The 20,224-nt window shown below is 35.8% G+C and overlaps 2 protein-coding genes and 1 non-coding gene across 3 annotated transcripts; 1 reads left to right on the top strand and 2 right to left on the bottom strand.

The window, feature by feature from the left end:
* Window positions 1-480: 480 nt before the first annotated feature.
* LOC107921297 (uncharacterized) lies at window positions 481-1,323 on the bottom strand. The gene has a single exon (XM_041084107.1). It carries the CDS (start codon window positions 1,321-1,323, stop codon window positions 481-483), a length of 843 nt encoding a protein of 280 aa, XP_040940041.1.
* A 3,679-nt stretch (window positions 1,324-5,002) lies between these two features.
* Window positions 5,003-5,109, top strand: LOC121211520 (small nucleolar RNA R71). The gene has a single exon (XR_005906744.1). It is a non-coding gene; the product is annotated as a small nucleolar RNA R71 (small nucleolar RNA).
* A 9,463-nt stretch (window positions 5,110-14,572) lies between these two features.
* Window positions 14,573-15,391, bottom strand: LOC107888102 (uncharacterized). The gene has a single exon (XM_016812255.2). The coding sequence runs from the start codon at window positions 15,389-15,391 to the stop codon at window positions 14,573-14,575; it is 819 nt and encodes a 272-aa protein (XP_016667744.2).
* Between the last annotated feature and the right edge of the window lie 4,833 nt (window positions 15,392-20,224).

The following is a 20,224-nucleotide window of genomic DNA, read 5'->3' as shown; positions in this document are numbered from 1 at the left end:
TTTTATGATTAACATAATATCCAATTAGCATCTTTACATTGCCATCTTCCATGTGATAAACTGACGGGCATGGAGTTTTTAATTTTTAGCAAGTGTTCCATTGTCTTCAGTGGGACAAGAGGAATCGTGGCAGGTCACATATTCATAGAAATGTTTCCTGAGATATTCCAAGATACCAGTAGTGATGACGAGGCTCAATAATTCAACTTGGGAAAATTAAAGGTAGGTTTAAGTTACTGGGATTGGGGTGTAAGTTTTGGATATTAGCATGTGCTGGATAAAAGTATTTTTCAAGTTTTTTCTTGCTCGTGGTTGAAATGTTTGAAGTAAAAAATTACTGCAACCATTTTGGAAATATAACTAAATGATTTCACAAGAGGTAGAATTTTGAGAAAGAAGATTGTATAATCTTTGTATTTCTTTTCTATTGTATAACCTCCGTAAAATTACAGTATATATGTACAACTGCGATGCCAATATTTAACAGCTGATGATATTAAGAACAGTAACTCTAGTTTTGATCATACGCCTGGAGAGGGTTTCAAGGCCTTCTTCAAGATCTTGGATGCTCAACTCTGAGCCTTGAAGCTCCTTTTGCACGTTCTCGACATGCTTCATGTTTTCAGATTTGGTGCAGGAACGCACTGCAGCTTCAGCACTCAAAATTTCATTTGCTTTCTGTTCTTCCTCGCACATTACTTTCTTCTGGTGCATTAGCTTCGAAACCAGCGGCCAACGGCTCGATTTTGATTCTGCCTCTGGCCCTGAAATAAAGGACAATACGGATTCTAGCACGCTGATGGTAACTGCTTCTACATCTCTTAAGACGCTAATCACAGCTACATTCTCGCCAGGAGTACTGAGTTTATTCTGTATATGCTTCAAGTTCTTTAACGCCTTGCAGATTTCCTTTTTCATGGCTTTCCTAGATGTCAAGTATTTCCTAAAATCATTAGCAAGCCCTTCGGCTCCACGTCTTCTGCGCAAAATTGATTGAAGCTCTTGTGTGCATTCCTTTGTCTGCAACAAGGCATCCTTAGCAGTGGTACATACATCCAAGAGCATGAGAGATCCATCCAAAAGCTCTTCAACCATTTCCCTTTGCTTCTCTTGGTCGAGAGCTTGTTGGGTGAGGGGAAATTGAAGCAATACATCAACACATTCATGCAAATCCTGAATACCACTTAGATTGTGGCCTATGGATGATGATGTGGAGGCTGATTGAGATGCCCTCAATCGGTTCAAGTTCTCGTCGATTTGTGAAACGATGGGGTGTTGCCTTGTGGGCAAGCTGTTTGATCGAGCATGGTAAGAGGCTGCCATTTTCTTGGTATGCAAAAGCGATATGTGTTTTCAACTCTGCTTAGCTATTTGCTGTAGTCCCCTTACCATCTGCTCAACATATATATTACAGGTTGAGGGCAGACACGAGGAATCTCAACCATTTTAAATATCAATTGGAAGCAAGCAACATGAGCTAACATGATCTCGATCCCCATAACTATCGCCAAAATGCTTCTGCTGTGTCTCCTCTCCACAATCACAACAACTCATCACCCTTCGGTAGCAACAAATTACACTACTAGTTTTCAATGCCATAATATCCATATATACAAATATTATATAATAATGCGCACGGTGGTACTACATTCAATGCCTTGTATTAATGAATCATTTGCTTTTAACTTGTCTCGTCTTCTTCTTGTTATTGCTGTCTTGTTGATTAGGTTCTGCAAGGAGGCAAGATCCGCTTGCTTCTAACAATTTATTTTTTTTATGCAGCAACACATGTATGGGAATGAAATTATTTCTTTATTATTATTACTACTGTTTTTTTAGCCAATGCGAGTCCTTTAGCTGGTTTTGCAACTCAACATGATGTGTTCATCTCCTGACCCACAACCAGCATCAACATTTTCAAATTCATTAATGTCTCTTCCTGTTTGCTATTCGATTCTGGAAACTAACAACCAGCTGGTCTTCTTTCATTGTTGTTTTGGCCCTGAGATAAGGGACAACAAATTCTCAAACATGGAACAAGTCACGGTTTCAATCTCCCTTACCAAGTTAACCATGGCCTTGCTATCATCATCATCTCAACAAGAGAAAAAAATGTTCTGTTTCCGAGCCCATTACACTTTTCAATGAATTTTGGATATGGATTCTACCAAATTTGGTGCTCCATTGTTGATCTATCTTTTACTATATATACAAGTACCAATTCTCTATATATAAATGTAAGTCCCATTACGTACCTGACGTGATATCGGGTACGTCATTTGATTCGATTAAAAGAATCTGAAATTGGGCTAAGATAGAAGGGCCTAAATGCAAGATGAGATTGTTTAATTTCATGCAAAATTTTGCATGTGGAGGTTGGAAGCCAATGATTCATTTTACTTTAGTAATTTAATTCTATAGCTTTTTTTGAAATTAAGTTTATTTATTATTTTGTCTTTAATATGTGCTATAATTGTGTCATTGTTATTACATGGTTTTAATGTGTCTTAGAGTGGAGAGTCTTAAATATGTCTTTTAATTTTATGTCTTTTTATTGCATGTTTATTTAAGTGTGTTTAATGTGTCTTAAAAGTGTGTTAAATTATGTCCAAATATACTATAGCTTTATTGTTGCATTTATGGTGTCCTAATGAGCAACCACCAACATTATTTCTAGTGCATAGATGGAAGCTTGAACATCTTTATTCTTAGCTAAGCATGGATGAACGAATTTATGAAACTCCCTTAGATGTTCGATGAAGAGAACCAATTTAATAACTTTAGGAATATTCTAGAACAATATTAATGGTTGATTTGTGGTCGTTCGCGTTACCTTTGTTTGCCTATAAATAGTTTAGTTTAAACTTTGTAATGGTTAGACGCTGTATGATAACTATTCATTTTAGTAAAGCTCTTTGTTCTTTAAGAACTTACTGAACTTATTAAGAAATTCCTTTCTTGTGGCGTTCACCAACCCTATCTTATCACTTTGTTCTCCATCCCAAAGTGTGGGGGTCAAACTTATCCACCAAAACTTTTGAGTGTTAACAACAATATAGAAAACGGGTCGCGTTGTTATATAGCGTTAGTTCTTTTCTGGCTGTCTATATTCACAAGTTATATCCAAGTTTATCCTTTGTTTATTTATTTTCATCATATTTTCTATTAGTAACCGAGCAAGTATCTATTTGGACGAACGAGACACTTAAATCGTGAATCAACTCGTAGCCGAGTTCACGCCAGTCCCAACTTTTATTCCTTATTTCATTTGTAATTTTTTTGTTATTATTTTATTATGTCTAGTTAAATTTCAATCTAGACCAAGGCTAACAAAAATTTTGTGTTTGAACTTGGAGACCTAAAACTGCAATTCATTTCATGTTTTCCTTTATATTCACTTTTTTCTCTAAATTACGAGAAAGATAAAGATTGTCTCGTAGTATTGCTTTTGGCTTCATTTTGATAAAGGCTCATTGTTCGCTGCTTTGAACAATACACGATTGTTAAGTTTAACTCTATTCATAATTGTTATTTTTTTTATTGAAGAACAAATTGTCTTGGTCTAATTGGGTGTGAAATTGGATGATGTCAAGGGAGCTAGCCATCTAATTTAAATGATCTGCGCAATTGAGAGTGTTAATTAGAGTCAGGTTTTTCTCGTTCGCAAGGCTATCGAATAATTTAAATGGTCTTGGCGTCTTAAAAACCTTGACAGAAATGAGAAACAATCATTTGATTTTTTTCGATGGAGGAGTGGAAACGATCTGGTCATACTACGTTTACCGGAATCTCAGAGCTTCGATTTGGCCTGTTTCTTTTTGTTGCACATGTCATCCATCTTCTGTGCTCTTTCAGATAAAACCACAAACTTTTTCAATTCAAGTGCTACCACCAACATTCGTATATCTTCATTCAGACCCCACATGAAATAGGTGCACATTTTAGCTTCTATTGGCACAGTGGAAAATTCGTCTAACTCCCTTTTATTTATTAGCACCTCCTTTAAGAATTTTGTATAATTAGGTATCTGCGAAAAGACTTCAACAAAAGGTAAGTTAGTATGTAAAATTTTCAAAAGTTTAAGAAATTTACCATATTGTTCATCAATGCAGTTTTTCTTCACTTTTTTTGGATTAAAATTGGTGGTTTGTACTATCTAACCACTAGCTTATGGTCTTTCTTATAACCTTCAACCCCATCAATTTTCTCATTAGCGTTTAGATTCAGCTTCTTTGAAGGCTCGACTAACCCTTTCATGCTTCGTACAGTGACTACGTGAACTTGCTCTTTTAGGGTGGTTTCAGTGTTACTAGGTAAACTAACTTGTTGTCTCTCCGAAATCAACTGAGCATGCTAACTAATCTTATTCTCGAGGCCCTGAATAGATGTTTACTGATTCCTCAAAGTCGTTTCAATGTTTTGGAATTAGTTTCTGACACTAAAATGAATTTAGTCAACATCTCTTCCAGATTCGGCTTCTTTTCTCGTTGATAAGGTTACCGAAAACCCGGAGGGGGTTGTGACCTTTGATTTCCTTGACCCCCTAAGAAACATTTGGATGATTCCTCCATCCTGGATTTTAATTATTGCTATAGGGGTTATTCTGAGTTCTAAAATTGTTACCCATAAAGTCAACTTGCTCAAACTCCATGTTAGAACTAAAGGGTAAACATTTCGGATTGATCATCCCCATTCTTGTCGCATCAAGTTGCATTACTGGATTCATCTATTTATTCTTACTCAAACCATCAATTTTCTTACTCAGACCTTCCACCTAACTCGCTAACATAGCAACTGCATCTATATTAAAAACACTGGTTGCCTTAGTAGGCTTCGTTCTCATAACTTACCACTAATAGTTATTCAGTGTCGTCTATTCAATAATTTATTGGGCTACCTCAGGTGTCTTGTTATTCAATGTTCTGCCAACTGCCGCATCAATCATCTGTTTGGTCAGGGGTTCAAACCATTTTAAAAAGTTTTAACTTGGAGCCACAAATGTAGTCCATGATGAGGAAACTTTCTCAACAAATCCTTAAATCTCTCCCATGTATCGTAAAGCGTCTCAATGTCAAATTGAACAAAAGAAAAGATGTCATTCCTCAACTTACTTTTTTTAGCTAGGGTGCAAAATATTTCAACAAAAACTTCTTAGCCATCTGAGCCCAAGTAGTGATGAAACCCCGTGGAAGTAAATTCAACCATTAATTTTGTCTTCCTCCTCATAGAGAATGGGAACAACTGTAAACGTATGACATCACCTTGCAACCCATGAAACTAAACATACTGCTGCACCATCTGAATTATATTCAGATTAATCTCAAAATTATTTGCAACAATAGTTGGTCTGAGAATACTCGATTCACGAGGAGCAGGAGCTACAAGAGGTTGCTGATTACTTGGATTATTATCCATCTCAACGGTAATGTCCTTTTACTCTTGATCGTCTATTAAAATCTGTTGACATTGCCTTGCTTCTCTAACTTCTCTTCGATTTCTGCGAGTAGTTTTTTCAATCTCATTGTAAAAAATTAATGATTCCAACGGGTTGCCTTTAGTCATAAACCAAAACAACCTATAAGAATCAAACAAAAGAAAAAATAATAGAAGATAAAAATCAAAGTAAAAAAAACTAAAATTAAAATAAAATGGCTAAATTAGTATAAACAAATTTTTCCTACTATTCTAGTCCTCGACAACGACGCCAAAATTTGATGTCCATGGAACTAGCTAAAATTTCACTAAGGCAGGTTCACCTATCAATTAATAGTATAGATATGGTGAGCAAATATATCGTTCCTACAAAGATTAAAAGTACAAGTTAAAATGAACTAAATTAATTAACTAACAAACACATCAAAGAAAAAACCAAGAAAATAATCGATTAACAACCAAGAAGCGAAACAATACCTAGGAAAGAATCTGCCTAGATTTCATCAGTCACTATCAATCTAAATTATGCTATTTCTTCACTTAGCACTTTGATCCGTAGAAATCTCTAAATTATGCAAATATCACTAGAAATATGAAAATAAGAATTAAGCACACATAATTGAAAACAAGAAACTAAGTATTTATTACGTAAAATAAAAAGCAAATGTTAAAATCCATCATAGGGTTTATCTTCCTAAGTATTTAAAAAATTAGATCATTTTTTAAAATAAAAAGATCCAAGAGATAACAGAACCGAAAGACTCATCATAATCTCCTAAGAATTCAAATGAGAATCTTTAATCTTGATGGAAACCTGCTTCAGAATTGACTTCAATGATGTTTTTCAAGTTGATTTCTTAATTATTATATGACAATTCACTCAATCTTCTTATTTTGGTCAACCATACGTCTTAGAATGCCCGAAAAACCTATAAATAGTGATTTTTCAAAGTTGAGTGTGAAATCTCGTGAAAACGAGATGACCTACCACGTGTCTATGTGGGTCACACGACCATGTGGCTGGTTTGTGTGCAATGGGTCAGCTCGTGTGGACCTTGTAGCTTGCTCCAATTTTTCGATATTTGCTCATTTTTCGCTCTCAAGTGCTCTATTAAGCATCAAAACATGTATTTAAAGGATTAGGAGCATAAAATTCACAATTAACATCGAATAATCACCCAAAAACGCATTAAGAATGAGGTTGAAACATGTTACTTTTAGAACTTATCAATAATCAAATTGCAAACATGTATAATTCCGTTCATAAGAATTCTTTTCAATCATTTTGTTACCATTTAATACCGTTTTCATTTCTATTTTCGTCTAGAGAATTATAATAAATTGAAATCGGATACATGATACTGATTTGCTCACACAAGCTTCAAACTAAAGTTGCTCTCACAAGCTTCAGAGAATCTGCAATAGATGCTGGATCTCAATTCATCATATTAATCCTTAATCAAACACTTGTTTTCCTTTTTGGGACCCTAATGGTAAGTTATTCGTATCCTAATTGATTACTAAGTTCACATGGGCACTGTTACAGTTTTTGTATCATTCCAATCCTTGTAATAGCGTCATATACATATCATCTAATCATATAACATTTCACATCCATTCCATACCATGCACCTATTCGTATTTTTCATATATTTCATTTTTTAAGATTTAGGCCATTAAATGCCAAAAGACATTATATTCATTACAATTCAAACTAGAAAGCAAAAAAATAAAAATAAAAAAATCATGAATTAATAAAGTACGTCCCATATGAATTTACTTGGCCGAAACAACAACAAATAAGATGTCAATGACTAATACATAATTTTGCGTTTTCCTCAATGATCCTTTGATTGATTCAATTCCCGATCTATACGATAATTCATTTCAATTTATCAATTCCAAATACCTTATTTCATCTTATTATAAAAATAAGTCACTTCAATTTCACTTTTCAAATATTTCCTTAAGTTTTGAATTTGATTCAATTTAGTCCCTAAAATTGAGATTTCCATAACTTTCAAATTTGAGCTTCGATTTTGAAACCAATCTCAGTTTCATCCTTTTATAACCCTATATTATACAAAATTGTAGAAATATTATACCATTTTCTAAATTAATGCATTTTAGTCCTTATTTTAAAAACTAGCAATTAAACTTTACAAACTTGTCATTTTTCACCTCTAAGCTTAAAATCAAACAATTTAGCACCAAAAACTTCAAGAAATCAAAAATGAAAAATTTTGAAAACTTTAAAGGTTTTACAAATTGGTGCACAAGTTAGCTAAATCAAGCTTCTAGGACCTCAGAAATATAAAAATTACAATAAACAGACTTAAAGTCACTTACCAATTTAGGGACCAAAGTTTGAAAGCTTTGAAACCCTTTTTCTTCTTCTTAGGTACGATGGGGAGAAGATGAACATGAAAAGTGACTATTTTTTTCTTTGATTTATCTTTTATACTAAGATTAAACTTTAATTAATTATAATTAACTTAACTAATTAATAATTAACTAATGTTAACCTTAATTAGCCAATTAGGTGGATGATAGTTGTCCATCACCACCATTCACTATATTAAAAAGGGCTCAATTGATCAAGCGGTCTTCAATTAATTAAAAATTCATAGCGATAAAATTTTACCACTTTTAGAATTTAGTTCTTGTACCATAATTAACTATATATCCAATTGAAAAATTAATGGATCAAACTTTAATTAAATTTTATAGTAACCTCATAAATGTTAAATAATAATATTGAAGGACTCGAATATCAAAAATGGGGTTTCGAAACCACCGTTTCTTGCATCACTAAAAAATGGGTTGTTATAGGCTCTGCCACCAGTTGCATGCTTTCGCTTTCATTCACCATCTCCCGCGGGTCTTGGCCTTGCAAGTACGACGTTATACATGCATACCAAGTGTTGTAGTTCTTATTTTTGAGTTTCTTAACTCCACCGATGGCATGAAGGCTGCTGATTTTGCCAAGAAGAGACACAATAAACAATATAAAACCTGGCTCAGATACCAAAATGAGGAACACACAGCAGATAATAGAGGAAAAAATAAAAACAAAGAAACTGAACTAAACTGATAGATAATTTCTGAAATCAACTGAGTGCCTTATATAGGCTTACACCCCATTACACACTACTACCCTTAAAATTAGGGACATATCCCACGACAACCGACTGTGCTAGAAAACAAGAATAACTGATTAAATTAAACATTGACTAAAGAATCAATTAACAAATCAACAGAAAACAATTAATCAGACCAATAGACCAAACATAAGCAACATAAACAATGTTGGTGTTGCTACTTTAACACGAAATAATGATTCAAAACCATCATTGTTAGGCCGCTCAAGATGATAGAATATGCAAATATTCAAAGCCATCATTGTTGGGCCACTTGGGATGGTAGAATATGCAAACAGTAAAAGTCATCATTGTTGGGTCATTCGGATGGTTGAATGTACAAGTTCTACATGGAATGTTGATGAAATTGGTATATTGTGATAATTAGTTGTGTATAAATTTACATCTAGAAGTTAAGTTCTTTTTTTTAATTGAGTTGTGTGAAATAATAAAATAAAATAAAATAAAGAACACAAAAATTTTTACGTGGAAACCCTTTTGGGAAAAAAACCACAGGTAGAGGAGAAGAAAATGCACTATGTCGAATTTGAATTATTACAAGTGGAATAGACTATGTCTATTTATAGGCTTGTGAAGCCATATTCTAGTAAGACTGAAGAACCTTATTCTAATAAATATCAAATAGATAGAATTTAATAATGTTTAAAAAACCTTATTCTAAAATAAAATCAAAGAAGTGTAATTCTATATGAATTATTCTTTTATTTTATTTTACCACTGTATTTTATTTAAATAAGGATTCGAGTCACTTAATTCTAACAATCTCCACCTTGACACGAATTCTCAATGAACAAGTTCTTCATCGCGAACTCTCAACGAACAAGTTCTCCACCTCTTCCATAAAACCCCTTAAGGGTTTAACTTCAACAATAAACACCAACCAAGTCTAAGCAATGCTCAAACTTGGTTATAGGAAGTGACTTAGTCATCATATCTGTAGGATTTTCATGAGTACTAATTTTGCTCACAACAATATCACCACGAGCAATAATATCACAAACAAAATGATACCGAACATCAATGTGTTTTGTTCTCTCATGAAACATTTGATCTTTTGTAAGAAAGATGGCACTCTGACTGCCACAAAATACTGTGCTAATTTGAAGGTCTTCATTGAGTTCACTAAAGAGTCCCTTTAACCAAATGACTTCTTTACAAGCCTCAGTAATCATCATGTACTCAGCTTCAGTGGTAGACAAAGTGACTGTAGTTTACAAAGTGGCTTTCCAACTGATTGCACAACCTCCGATTGTAAAGACATAACCTATGAGAGATCTTCTTCTATCAAGGTCTCTAGCAAAATCAACATCAACATACCTAATGACTCCATCTCTAGTTCTTCCAAAATGTAAGCAAACATCAGTAGTACCTCGTAAGTATCTTAAAATCCACTGAACTGCTTTCTAATGTTCTTTACCAGGATTCGCCATATATCTGCTAACAGCAGTAATTGCATATGATAAATCTGGACGTGAACAAACCTTAGCATACATGAGAGATCCCATTGCACTAGAGTATGGAACATGTGACATGTACTCAATCTCATCATCTGATTGTGGAAACAAAGCAAATGAAAGTCTGAAATGGGCTGCTAAAGGAGTACTAACAGGCTTAGCAATCTGCATATTGAACTTGCAAAGAACTTTCTCAATGTACCCCTTCTGACTTAGGTACAATTTACTTGCTTTTCTATCTTTGAGAATCTTATACCAAGTATCTTCTTTGCTGGTCCCAAATCTTTCATCTCAAATTCTTCACTTAGTTGGGCTTTAACCTTTCTTTTCTCTCATTTATCTTTTGTTGCTATCAACATGTCATCAACATAAAGAAGTAGATACACAAAAGAACCATCACTATTTTTCTTAAAGTAAACACAACTGTCAAAACTACTTCTTTTAAAATCATGAGAAGTCATAAAGGAATCAAACCTCTTGTACCACTGCCTCGGTGATTTTTCAAATCGTAAAGGGACTTTTTCAGCAAGCAAACATAGCCCTCTTTTTCTGAGACTGTAAAACCATCTGGTTGTTGCATGTAAATATCCTCTTCAAGTTCTCTATGCAAAAATGCAGTTTTTGTTTTTGTGAAGTAATTCCATTTTTTATTTTTGCAAAGTGATTCCATCTCCTCTTGCATAGCAAACATCCATTTTTCTGAGTCTTCATAGCTAACCGCCTTAGAGTAATTAGATGGCTCTTGGTTTGCATCTATATCTTCAACCACATTTAAAGCATAAGCAACTAGATCAGCCTCGGCATACTTATTTGGAGGTTTAATTTCTCTTCTAGTTCTATTTTTGGCGATAGAGTATTGTGGTGAAGAAGCAACTCTATTATCAATTTTTGTACTAGCTTAAGGAGTCGACTCTGTATTGATCTGATGCTCCACCTGCTTTTGATTTTCTTTATTGGAAGAGTCTTTAAGAGATAAGTTGGGCAGCATAGCAGTTTCATCAAAAACAATATCTCTGCTAATCACAATTTTTCTATTTTTAGGACACCATAACTTATACCCTTTTACACCAGCTTTATAACCAAGAAAAGCACATTTAATGGATGTCGGTTCCAATTTTCCATTATCAACATGAGCATACACAGGACACCCAAAGATCTTTAAATCAGAATAATTTGCAAGATTACCAGACCATACCTCTTGTGAAGTCTTTTTCTCAATGGTAACGGATGGGGATCGGTTGATCAAAAAGCATGCAGTAGAGGCTGCTTCGGCCCAAAATGACTTTGGGTAAGTTGGCATTTGAAAACATACATTGAACCTTCTCCATGATCATTCTATTCATTCGTTCTGCAATTCCATTTTGTTGCGGAGTATGACGAACTGTCAAGTGTCTCACGATCCCTTCTGACTTGTACAATTTATTAAACTCATTAGAACAGAACTCTAAGACATTGTCTGTGTGGAGGTATTTTATTTGTTTTCCCTTTTATTTTTCAATCATAATTTTCCAAGACTTAAATGCGGAAAACACATCGTTTTTCTACTTTAAGAAGAATGCCCAAAATTTTTTGGAAAAATTATCAATAAAGGTTAGCATATAATTAGCTCCACCTCACGAAGGCACTCTGGATGGCCCCCACAGATCAGAATGAATATACTCCAATGTTTCCTTCGTGTTATGGATTCCTCTGTTGAATCAAACTCTCTTTTGCTTCCCAAAAACACAGTGCTCACAGAAATTCAGTTTACAAATTCCTTACCCATCAAGAAGTCCTCTTTTGCTCAATTCTGCCTTGCCATTCTCACTCATATGCCCTAGGCGCATATGCCAAAGTTTAGTAATATCATCATCTGACAAGGAAAAGGAAGCGACAACTGCATCACCAGTAACAATAGAACCTTGCAAAACATATAACTTGGCAGTCTTTCTCTGCCCTTTCATCACAACAAGGGAACCTTTTGAAATCTTTAAAACCCCACTTTCAGTTGTGTATCTGTACCCTTTTGAATCAAGAGTACTCAATGAAATTAAATTTCTTTTCAATTCTGGAAGATTTCGTACGTCACTAAGTGTTCTGACAACTCCATCAAACATCTTAACTTTAATTGTTCCAACACCTACGATTTTACACGAAGCATTATTTCCCATCAAAACAACACCTTTAGACATTGTTTCGTAAGTTGTAAACCAACCCCGATTGGGACTCATGTGGAAGGTGCAGCCTGAATCAAGTATCCACTCCTCGCTCACTTTAGAATTGTTGACTAAAGTGACTAGAAGTTCACCATCGCTGTAGTCTTCTACAACATCAGCTTCACCGAAATTTTCTGGTTGTTTTCCATTTTGATTTGCAGCCTCACTTTTAGTCTTGTTTTGTAGCTTATAGCACTCAAATTTAATGTGCCCTTTCCTCTTGCAGAAGTTACAAGTTTTACTTCTGTTTGAAGACTTTGATCTACCTTTAAATTTACCGCGAGGATTTCGTTCCTGTGTCCTTTCACAATCATCATCAGCATTCTTATCTTGTCTCCCATAAACAATGAGACCCTCTCCCTAAGAGTCGGGTTTAACCACAAGATGCTTCATCTTATCATACGAGGTCAAAGAATCATAAACCTCATCAACTATGAGAGACTCGCGGCTATATAAAATCGTGTCTCTAAAGGTTGAATAAGACGGGGGCAACGAACAAAGTAGAATCAACCCTAGATCTTCCTTATCATACTGAACCTCCATGGCCTCCAAGTTTGAGAGAATTTCTTTAAACACTGTTAACTGTTCGTGTACAGATGCACCTTCCTCCAAACGATGAGCATAAAGACGCTGTTTTATATGCAACTTGCTTGTTAAAGTTTTCGACATACATATTTGTTCTAGCCTCTTCCATAATGCAGTGGTGGTCTTCTCTTTCATCACATCCTGCAAAATTTCGTTGGACAAATGCAGATGCAATTGTGTTAACGCATTTCTATCCTTACGTTTCTTCTCTTCATCTATTAATGTCGAAGGCATCTTATCTATCCCTAGCAGGGCATTCTCCATATCCATCTGCGCAAGAACTGCTTGCATCTTAATCTGCCACAATGTAAATCTGGTGTTGCGATCCAACAACGGAATTTCATACTTCAAAGACACCATTACCATGATCGAGATGAACAACTCGGAAGCTCTGATACTAATTTGTGAAAAAATAAAATAAAATAAAATAAAATAAAGAACACACAAATTTTTACGTAAAAACCCTTTCGGGAAAAAAATCACGGGCAGAGGAGAAGAAAATTCACTAAGTTGAATTCGAATTATTACAAGAGGAATAGACTATGTCTATTTATAGGCTTGTGAAGCCATATTCTAATAAGACTGAAACACTTTATTCTAATAAATATCAAATAGATAGAATTTAATAAGGATTAATAAAACCTTATTCTAAAATAAAATAAAAGAAGTGTAATTCTATATGGATTCTGCTTTTATTTTATTTTACCAGTGTATTTTATTTAAATAAGGATTCGGATATCTTAATTCTAACAAGTTGCTTAGGTGTTTAGATCTTACTTAAATTTGATAAAATTTAGGCCCTTTATATTTATTTATTTTTTAGGTTTTAATTAGAATTTTATGTATTTAGCAAATTTAAATTTAAATTTAGACTAAGTTTTATATATTTTTTTTGGTTTATTGATTTCGCAATTTAGGTCTTTTTGCGACAACTGTTTCACCATGCTTCTGCATATTTCAACAACAGTGCAGTTCTTGCATTTTGCTACGCGATTTTGCTTAGATGTATAAGATGTTGTGAACTCTTTGTTTGTTCCATTTGCTTCACGAAAGGTGTTAAATTCAGTTGACATAAACTCACCTCCCTTATCTATTTGGAGAGTTGTTTTGTTCCTACAACAATTCAACTATTTGTAAAAACAAGTGATTTGCATGCAATAGGTGCATGTTGCACATGTTGGCAACAAACAGAAAAATGGGTGGAGTTTATTATACGATTATCTTGTTGTGGCAGAGGGAGGCAATATCTGCATGCAAGCTTAATAATTTCTACACATATTGCCAACAAATAGAAAAAAAGAGTGCAGTTTAATGGTTGATATTTGGTAATAAGCTGGCCTCACCATTTTTCATCAATTGAAACGAGTGATAGATTTGAATATAAGCTTGCTGTTATCACTATTAATGCATGCATCCATGTGAATGGATTGATTGTTGTTTAATTTAGAGACAAAAGGAATCCTACCAGCCTCAAACTTGATAAATTAATTGCATCATATTTAAGAAGAAAGTAATATACAAAAACCCAAGGTTAACTTTGTTTCATTACTATCTAGTTACTGTTTTACGTAACTTTTTTGTTTTCTCTGGAAGAAAAGAAGGTTAAAACAAATGCTACTGAGAGAGGAAAAATAACAGGGAGCTTTTTTCGTATGGAAATGGAAAAGAGTATTTCATTTATATGTATGTATGTATGTATATTTGATTTCTATACATGATGTAATCCAAAATTGGGTTTGGTTTTTTACAGGGTAAGGATGTTAAGAAACGAGACTCTTGCTTTGATCATACACCTGAAGAGGCATTCAAGTCCATCTTCAAGATCCTGAATAAACAGCTCCAAGTCTTTTAGCTGGTTTTGCATCTCAAGATTTATGATCTCAGATTTGGTTATTCCGAAGGATTTCAAAGCAACATCAACCTTTTCGAATTCATTCACGTTCCTTCCAGCATCTTCGCACGCTATTCTTCTTTGATGCAATAGTTTCGAAACTGATAACCAACTTCTAGGCTTTGGTCCGGAGATGAGAGATAACAAATCCTCAAACATAGAACAAGTCACTGCTTCAATCTCCTTCAGCATGCTAACAGTTTCTGAAGGCGAGACTGTGTTTTTCCTTTGTATGACCTTCACGTTTCCCAATGCCTTGTGGATAGTCTTTTTGGCAACTTTCCTGGAGCTCATGTATTTCCTCACTTCACTTACGATCTCGGCTTCACCGATTTTCCTTCGACGCAAAGCCGATTGAAGTTCACTTGCGTTTTCTTTTGTTTGCAGCACAATATCTTTAGCAGTGCTGCAAAGGTCGAGGAGTCTAAGAGAACCATCCAACAACTCATCAGCACATTCGTGGGCTAAAGCATGGTGGGACAGAGGCAACTGAAGAAACTTAACAACACAATCATACAAATCTTGAAAGCCATTTAGTTTATGGCTTATTGATGATGATGAAGTAGATGCCTCTTTAGAAGCCCTCAATCTATTCAAATGCTCATTAACTTCTGTTGCTAGTGGGTGTTGTCTAGATGAGTGGGGGAAACTGTTGGATCGAGTGGCTGCCATTTTTTTTTGTTCTGAGCAAAGAAGCCTATTTGTTGAATCAACGTTTCTTGCAATTTTCACAGAAATACTAGGCATCTGCTCCCAAGTTATATATATGTATATTCATATCAATTCACGGAGACAAAGGGAACCTCAAATGCTTCTTCTATCTGCTAATGTTGACATGATTAATTAAGATCTCGATAAAAGGGTGGCAGCAATGTTCATGAAATGTCTCCCCTCTACCATCTCTCCAGCTCACTATCCAAGCACTTTAATATATATATCCTTGCCATTTCTTTGCACACGTTGAAACCATCCTAGTTGCCAACGCACGGGAGTTGGTGACATTTTTCAAATATATTAAGGAAAAACAGACAACCAATTCATTATTTCCACGTGTGTGTTAGCACTTACCATTATTTTTCATGCAATTTGATAACCAAGTAAAGAAGGGTCTGAAGTTGAACAAGATCCACTTTCTGATCCTTGCTTCCTTTTCCCCTAACATAAGAAAATTTTATGATTAACATAATATCCAATTAGCATCTTTTCATTGCCATCTTCCATGTGATAAACTGACGGGCATGGAGTTTTTAATTTTTAGCAAGTCTTCCATTGTCTTCAGTGGGACAAGAGGAATCGTGGCAGGTCACATATTCATAGAAATGTTTCCTGAGATATTCCAAGATACCAGTAGTGATGACGAGGCTCAATAATTCAACTTGGGAAAATTAAAGGTAGGTTTAAGTTACTGGGATTGGGGTGTAAGTTTTGGATATTAGCATGTGCTGGATAAAAGTATTTTTCAAGTTTTTTCTTGCTCGTGGTTGAATATGTTTGAAGTAAAAAATTACTGCAACCATTTTGGAAATATAACTAAATGATTTCACAAGAGGTAGAATTTTGAGAAAGAAGATTGTATAATCTTTGTATTTCTTTTCTATTGTATAACCTCCGTAAAATTACAGTATATATGTACAACTGCGTTGCCAATATTTTGTGGAAAATGTTCTCAATATAAAATTGTTCTCTCATATAAAATCAAAAGCTTAAAAACTATTTATAGGCTATAGTTTACCATTTAAAACAACAAAAATTGAAAATATTAAAATCTAATAATAACCATAAACCAATGACTCTTGACCTTTCATTTTCCTAAACAAAAAACTACTAATTTAAACCCATTAAAAAACAATATAACTCTTGACCTTTCAACTCTTGACCTTTCACTTACATGACTCTTAACTTTCATTTAAGTTTATTTAACAAAACTCCCCTGTAAACTTAAATGCTTCTGCCATCCTTCATGCCGATTAATTTCTTGTAGTTGTCGAAGAGTATCATCGGTAGCGGTTTTGTAAAGATATCCGCGACTTGGTCCCGACTTGCCACGTGCACTAATTTCACACTTCCTTCCTTTACATGATCTCGGATGAAATGAAAACGAATGTCAATGTGTTTGCTTCTCTCATGATTCACTGGGTTCCTTGCCAACTCAATCGCGGATTTATTGTCAACTCGTATCTCAGTTGCACCAAGTTGTTGTTGCTCCAACTCACCCAACAAATTTCTGAGCCATATAGCGTGACACACACACCAAGATGCTGCCACATATTCAGCTTCACATGTCGATAGTGTCACGATTGGTTGCTTCTTTGAAAGCCAAGCAAATGCTGTATTACCCATAAAGAACACATATCCCGATGTACTTTTCCGATCATCTAAGTCTCCGCACCAATCACTGTCGGAATACCCAATCAAGTTGTAATCTTCCATATTTGAATAAAATAACCCGTGTGACACCGTTCCTTGAATGTACCGTAGGATTCGCTTCAACGCCTTCCAATGTGAATAAACCGGCTCCTCCATGAACCGACTTACAATGCCAACACTTAGCGAAATGTCAGGCCTTGTGCAAGTGAGATAGCGAAGGCTTCCCACCAAACTTCGGTATTTACTTGCGTCGACTCGTTCTCCTCCATCGAATTTCGAGAGTTTTACACCTGGTTCCATTGGTGTTGATACCGAGTTGCAATGTGTCATCTTGTACTTCTTCAAAATTTCCTTTGCATATGCCTCCTGTGACACAAAAATACCTGTCCTTTCTTGTCGAACCTCCAAACCAAGGAAAAATTTCATTAAACCCAAATCTGTCATCTCGAATTCTTGTGTCATTTTGCTCTTAAAATCCAGTATCATCTTACCATTGTTCCCCATAAAAATGAGGTCATCGACATAAAGAGCAACAAATAACATATTACCTCCATTCTTCTTCACGTAGAGGGCATGTTCATAAGGACATTGTTTGAACCCATTCTCCTTGAAGTATGTATCGATACGAGTATTCCATGCCCGCGGTGCTTGCTTCAACCCATAAAGTGCCTTCTTTAATTTCAGCACCTTTTTCTCCTCTCCATTTTTCATGTACCCGGGTGGTTGTTCGATGTAGACTTCTTCTTCGAGCACACCATTCAAGAATGCCGACTTGACATCCATTTGAAATATTAGCCATTTAAATTGTGCCGCTTGTGCAATGAGCAGCCGGATTGTCTCCATTCTTACAACAGGAACAAATACCTCATCATAATCGATCCCCTCCTTTTGCTTATATCCCTTTGCAACAAGTCGCGCCTTGTACCGTTCTAACTCGCCTTGAGCATTCATCTTTCTTTTGAACACCCACTTCACACCAATGGGTTGACTTCCTTTCGGCAATTCTGTTAACTCCATGTGTTGTTGCGGTCAATTGCTTTAATCTCCTCATCCATAGCAGTTTGCCACTTCTTGTCCCGTGCAGCCTCTTCAAAACTTATAATCTCGGAATCTGCCAAAAGACATACAATATGTACCTCATTTGTTGAATCATACAAATCTTGCAAACTTCGCATTTTTGGTTGTTGCGGTTCATCTTCATCATCGGTAGTTTCAGGATTTGTCGGTATGATTGTTGGTGTAGCGATTGATGATCCTCCATCTTTGGTGATAACCTCCGTTGAGTTATTCCAATCCCACTCGCTTGCTTCATTGAATCGTACATCACGACTTACCACAACCTTCTTACTTATCGGGTCGAGTAGCTTGTATCCTTTTGTTTTCTCATCATATCCAATAAAAATAAACATTTTGCTTTTGTCTTCGAGCTTCGTTCTTCGCTGATCCGGCACATGTGCATAGGCCTTACTACCGAATACTTTAAGATGAGAAATTGATGGTTTTTGTCCGCTCCAAGCTTCTTGTGGTGTTTGATCATCCAACTTCGCATGTGGACATCGATTTTGCACATAGATGGCACATTGCACGGCTTCCGCCCAAAATTCCTTCGGCATCTTCTTGCTCTTGAGCATTGATCGAACCATGTCGAGAATAGTCCGATTCTTCCTCTCGGCCACACCATTTTGTTGGGGAGAATACGGTGCGGTTAGGAATCGTCTTATGCCTTGCTCCTCACAATACTCCATGAAAGCCGTCGAAGTATACTCGCCACCTCTATCAGATCGTACAGATTTGATGTGTCTACCAGTTGTTTTTTCCACCATCACTTTGAACTTTTTGAACACCTCCAATGCCTCGAATTTTTCTTTAAGAAAATAAACCCAAGTTTTTCATGAGAAATCATCGATAAAAGAAATGAAATACCTTTTACCGCTAAAAGATTCAGGGGTGATTGGTCCACATATGTCGGTATGAATCAATTCGAGAAGTTGCTTAGCCTGATATTCGGCCTTATTTTGAAACGAAGTTCTCGCATGCTTACCGAGCACACATTCTTCACAAAATTTTCCCTCATAGTCCATGTCTGGTAGCCCATGCACCAAATTCTTCTTTGCCAACTCGTTTAGACCACCATAATGTAGATGGCCAAAACGGAGATGCCATAGCAACGCCTTGTCTTCAACATCAACTCGCAAACATTTTCCTCGAACACTTCTCAGATTCAACCTGAACATGCGATTTCTCTCCATTTCAACTCGAGCGACCAAACACCCTTCCTTATCTTTCAAGTGTAACACCCGATCTTTCATAAGTACCGAATAACCTTTTTCCATGAGTTGCCCCATACTCAAAATGTTGCTCTTGAGGTCTGGTACGTAATACACATCATGGATTGACCCAATTAACCCATCATTTTGTAAATAACAAATGGTACCTTGGCCTTTTACCTCAACCTTCGACGCATCTCCAAATGACACATGTCCCGTTTCAACCTTTTGCATCTCTTTGAATAGGTGCTTGAGCCCACACATATGGTTGCTTGCACCCGTGTCAAGGTACCACACCATGTTGTTGTTGGTGTTGACTTCGTTGTGTGCCATCAAGAGAAAACCTTCTTTTGCCTCCTCATTTTCCGTGGTTAGGTTGGTTGTCTCTTCCACCTTTTTCGAGAAGCGACATTCTTTCGCGAAGTGTCCCGCCTTACCACAATTGTAACACTTATCAGAGTTACAATCCTTCGCATAGTGACCATATTTGCCACACTTGTAGCACTCGACATTGGAATAATTCGACCATCCGCCTCTTCCACGACCACGTCTTCTTCCCCGCCAATTTTGTTGGTTTGAATGCTCATTCTCTTCATAATTCCCTTCTTGACCACGACCTTTTCCACCACGACCATTTCCTCGATCTCCACGATCACGGCCTCTACCTCGAAAGCTTTGAGAATAGAGAACCTTTTCGTCTTTGATTGATGCCTTGGTTTGAAGTGCTTGCTCGAGTGTCTCCTCTTTCTTCTTCTTCTTACGTTGTTCATGTGCCTCGAGAGAACCGGCGAGTTCATCGACTGTAAGCGTTGCTAGATCTTTTGACTCTTCTATGGCACATACGACATTTTTGAAACTGTCAGTTAACGAT

The sequence above is a fragment of the Gossypium hirsutum genome, chromosome A12, assembly GCF_007990345.1.
Source record: "Gossypium hirsutum isolate 1008001.06 chromosome A12, Gossypium_hirsutum_v2.1, whole genome shotgun sequence".
NCBI classification, from domain to species: domain Eukaryota; kingdom Viridiplantae; phylum Streptophyta; class Magnoliopsida; order Malvales; family Malvaceae; genus Gossypium; species Gossypium hirsutum.
The sequence above is the reverse complement of the archived record's forward strand: the minus strand, read 5'-3'. Positions and strand labels throughout refer to the sequence as shown.

What these genes read in the sequence shown, in the direction of transcription:
- LOC107921297 (XM_041084107.1), bottom strand. Translation starts at nt 1,323, where the DNA reads ATGGCAGCCTCTTACCATGCTCGATCAAACAGCTTGCCCACAAGGCAA.
- LOC107888102 (XM_016812255.2), bottom strand. Translation starts at nt 15,391, where the DNA reads ATGGCAGCCACTCGATCCAACAGTTTCCCCCACTCATCTAGACAACAC.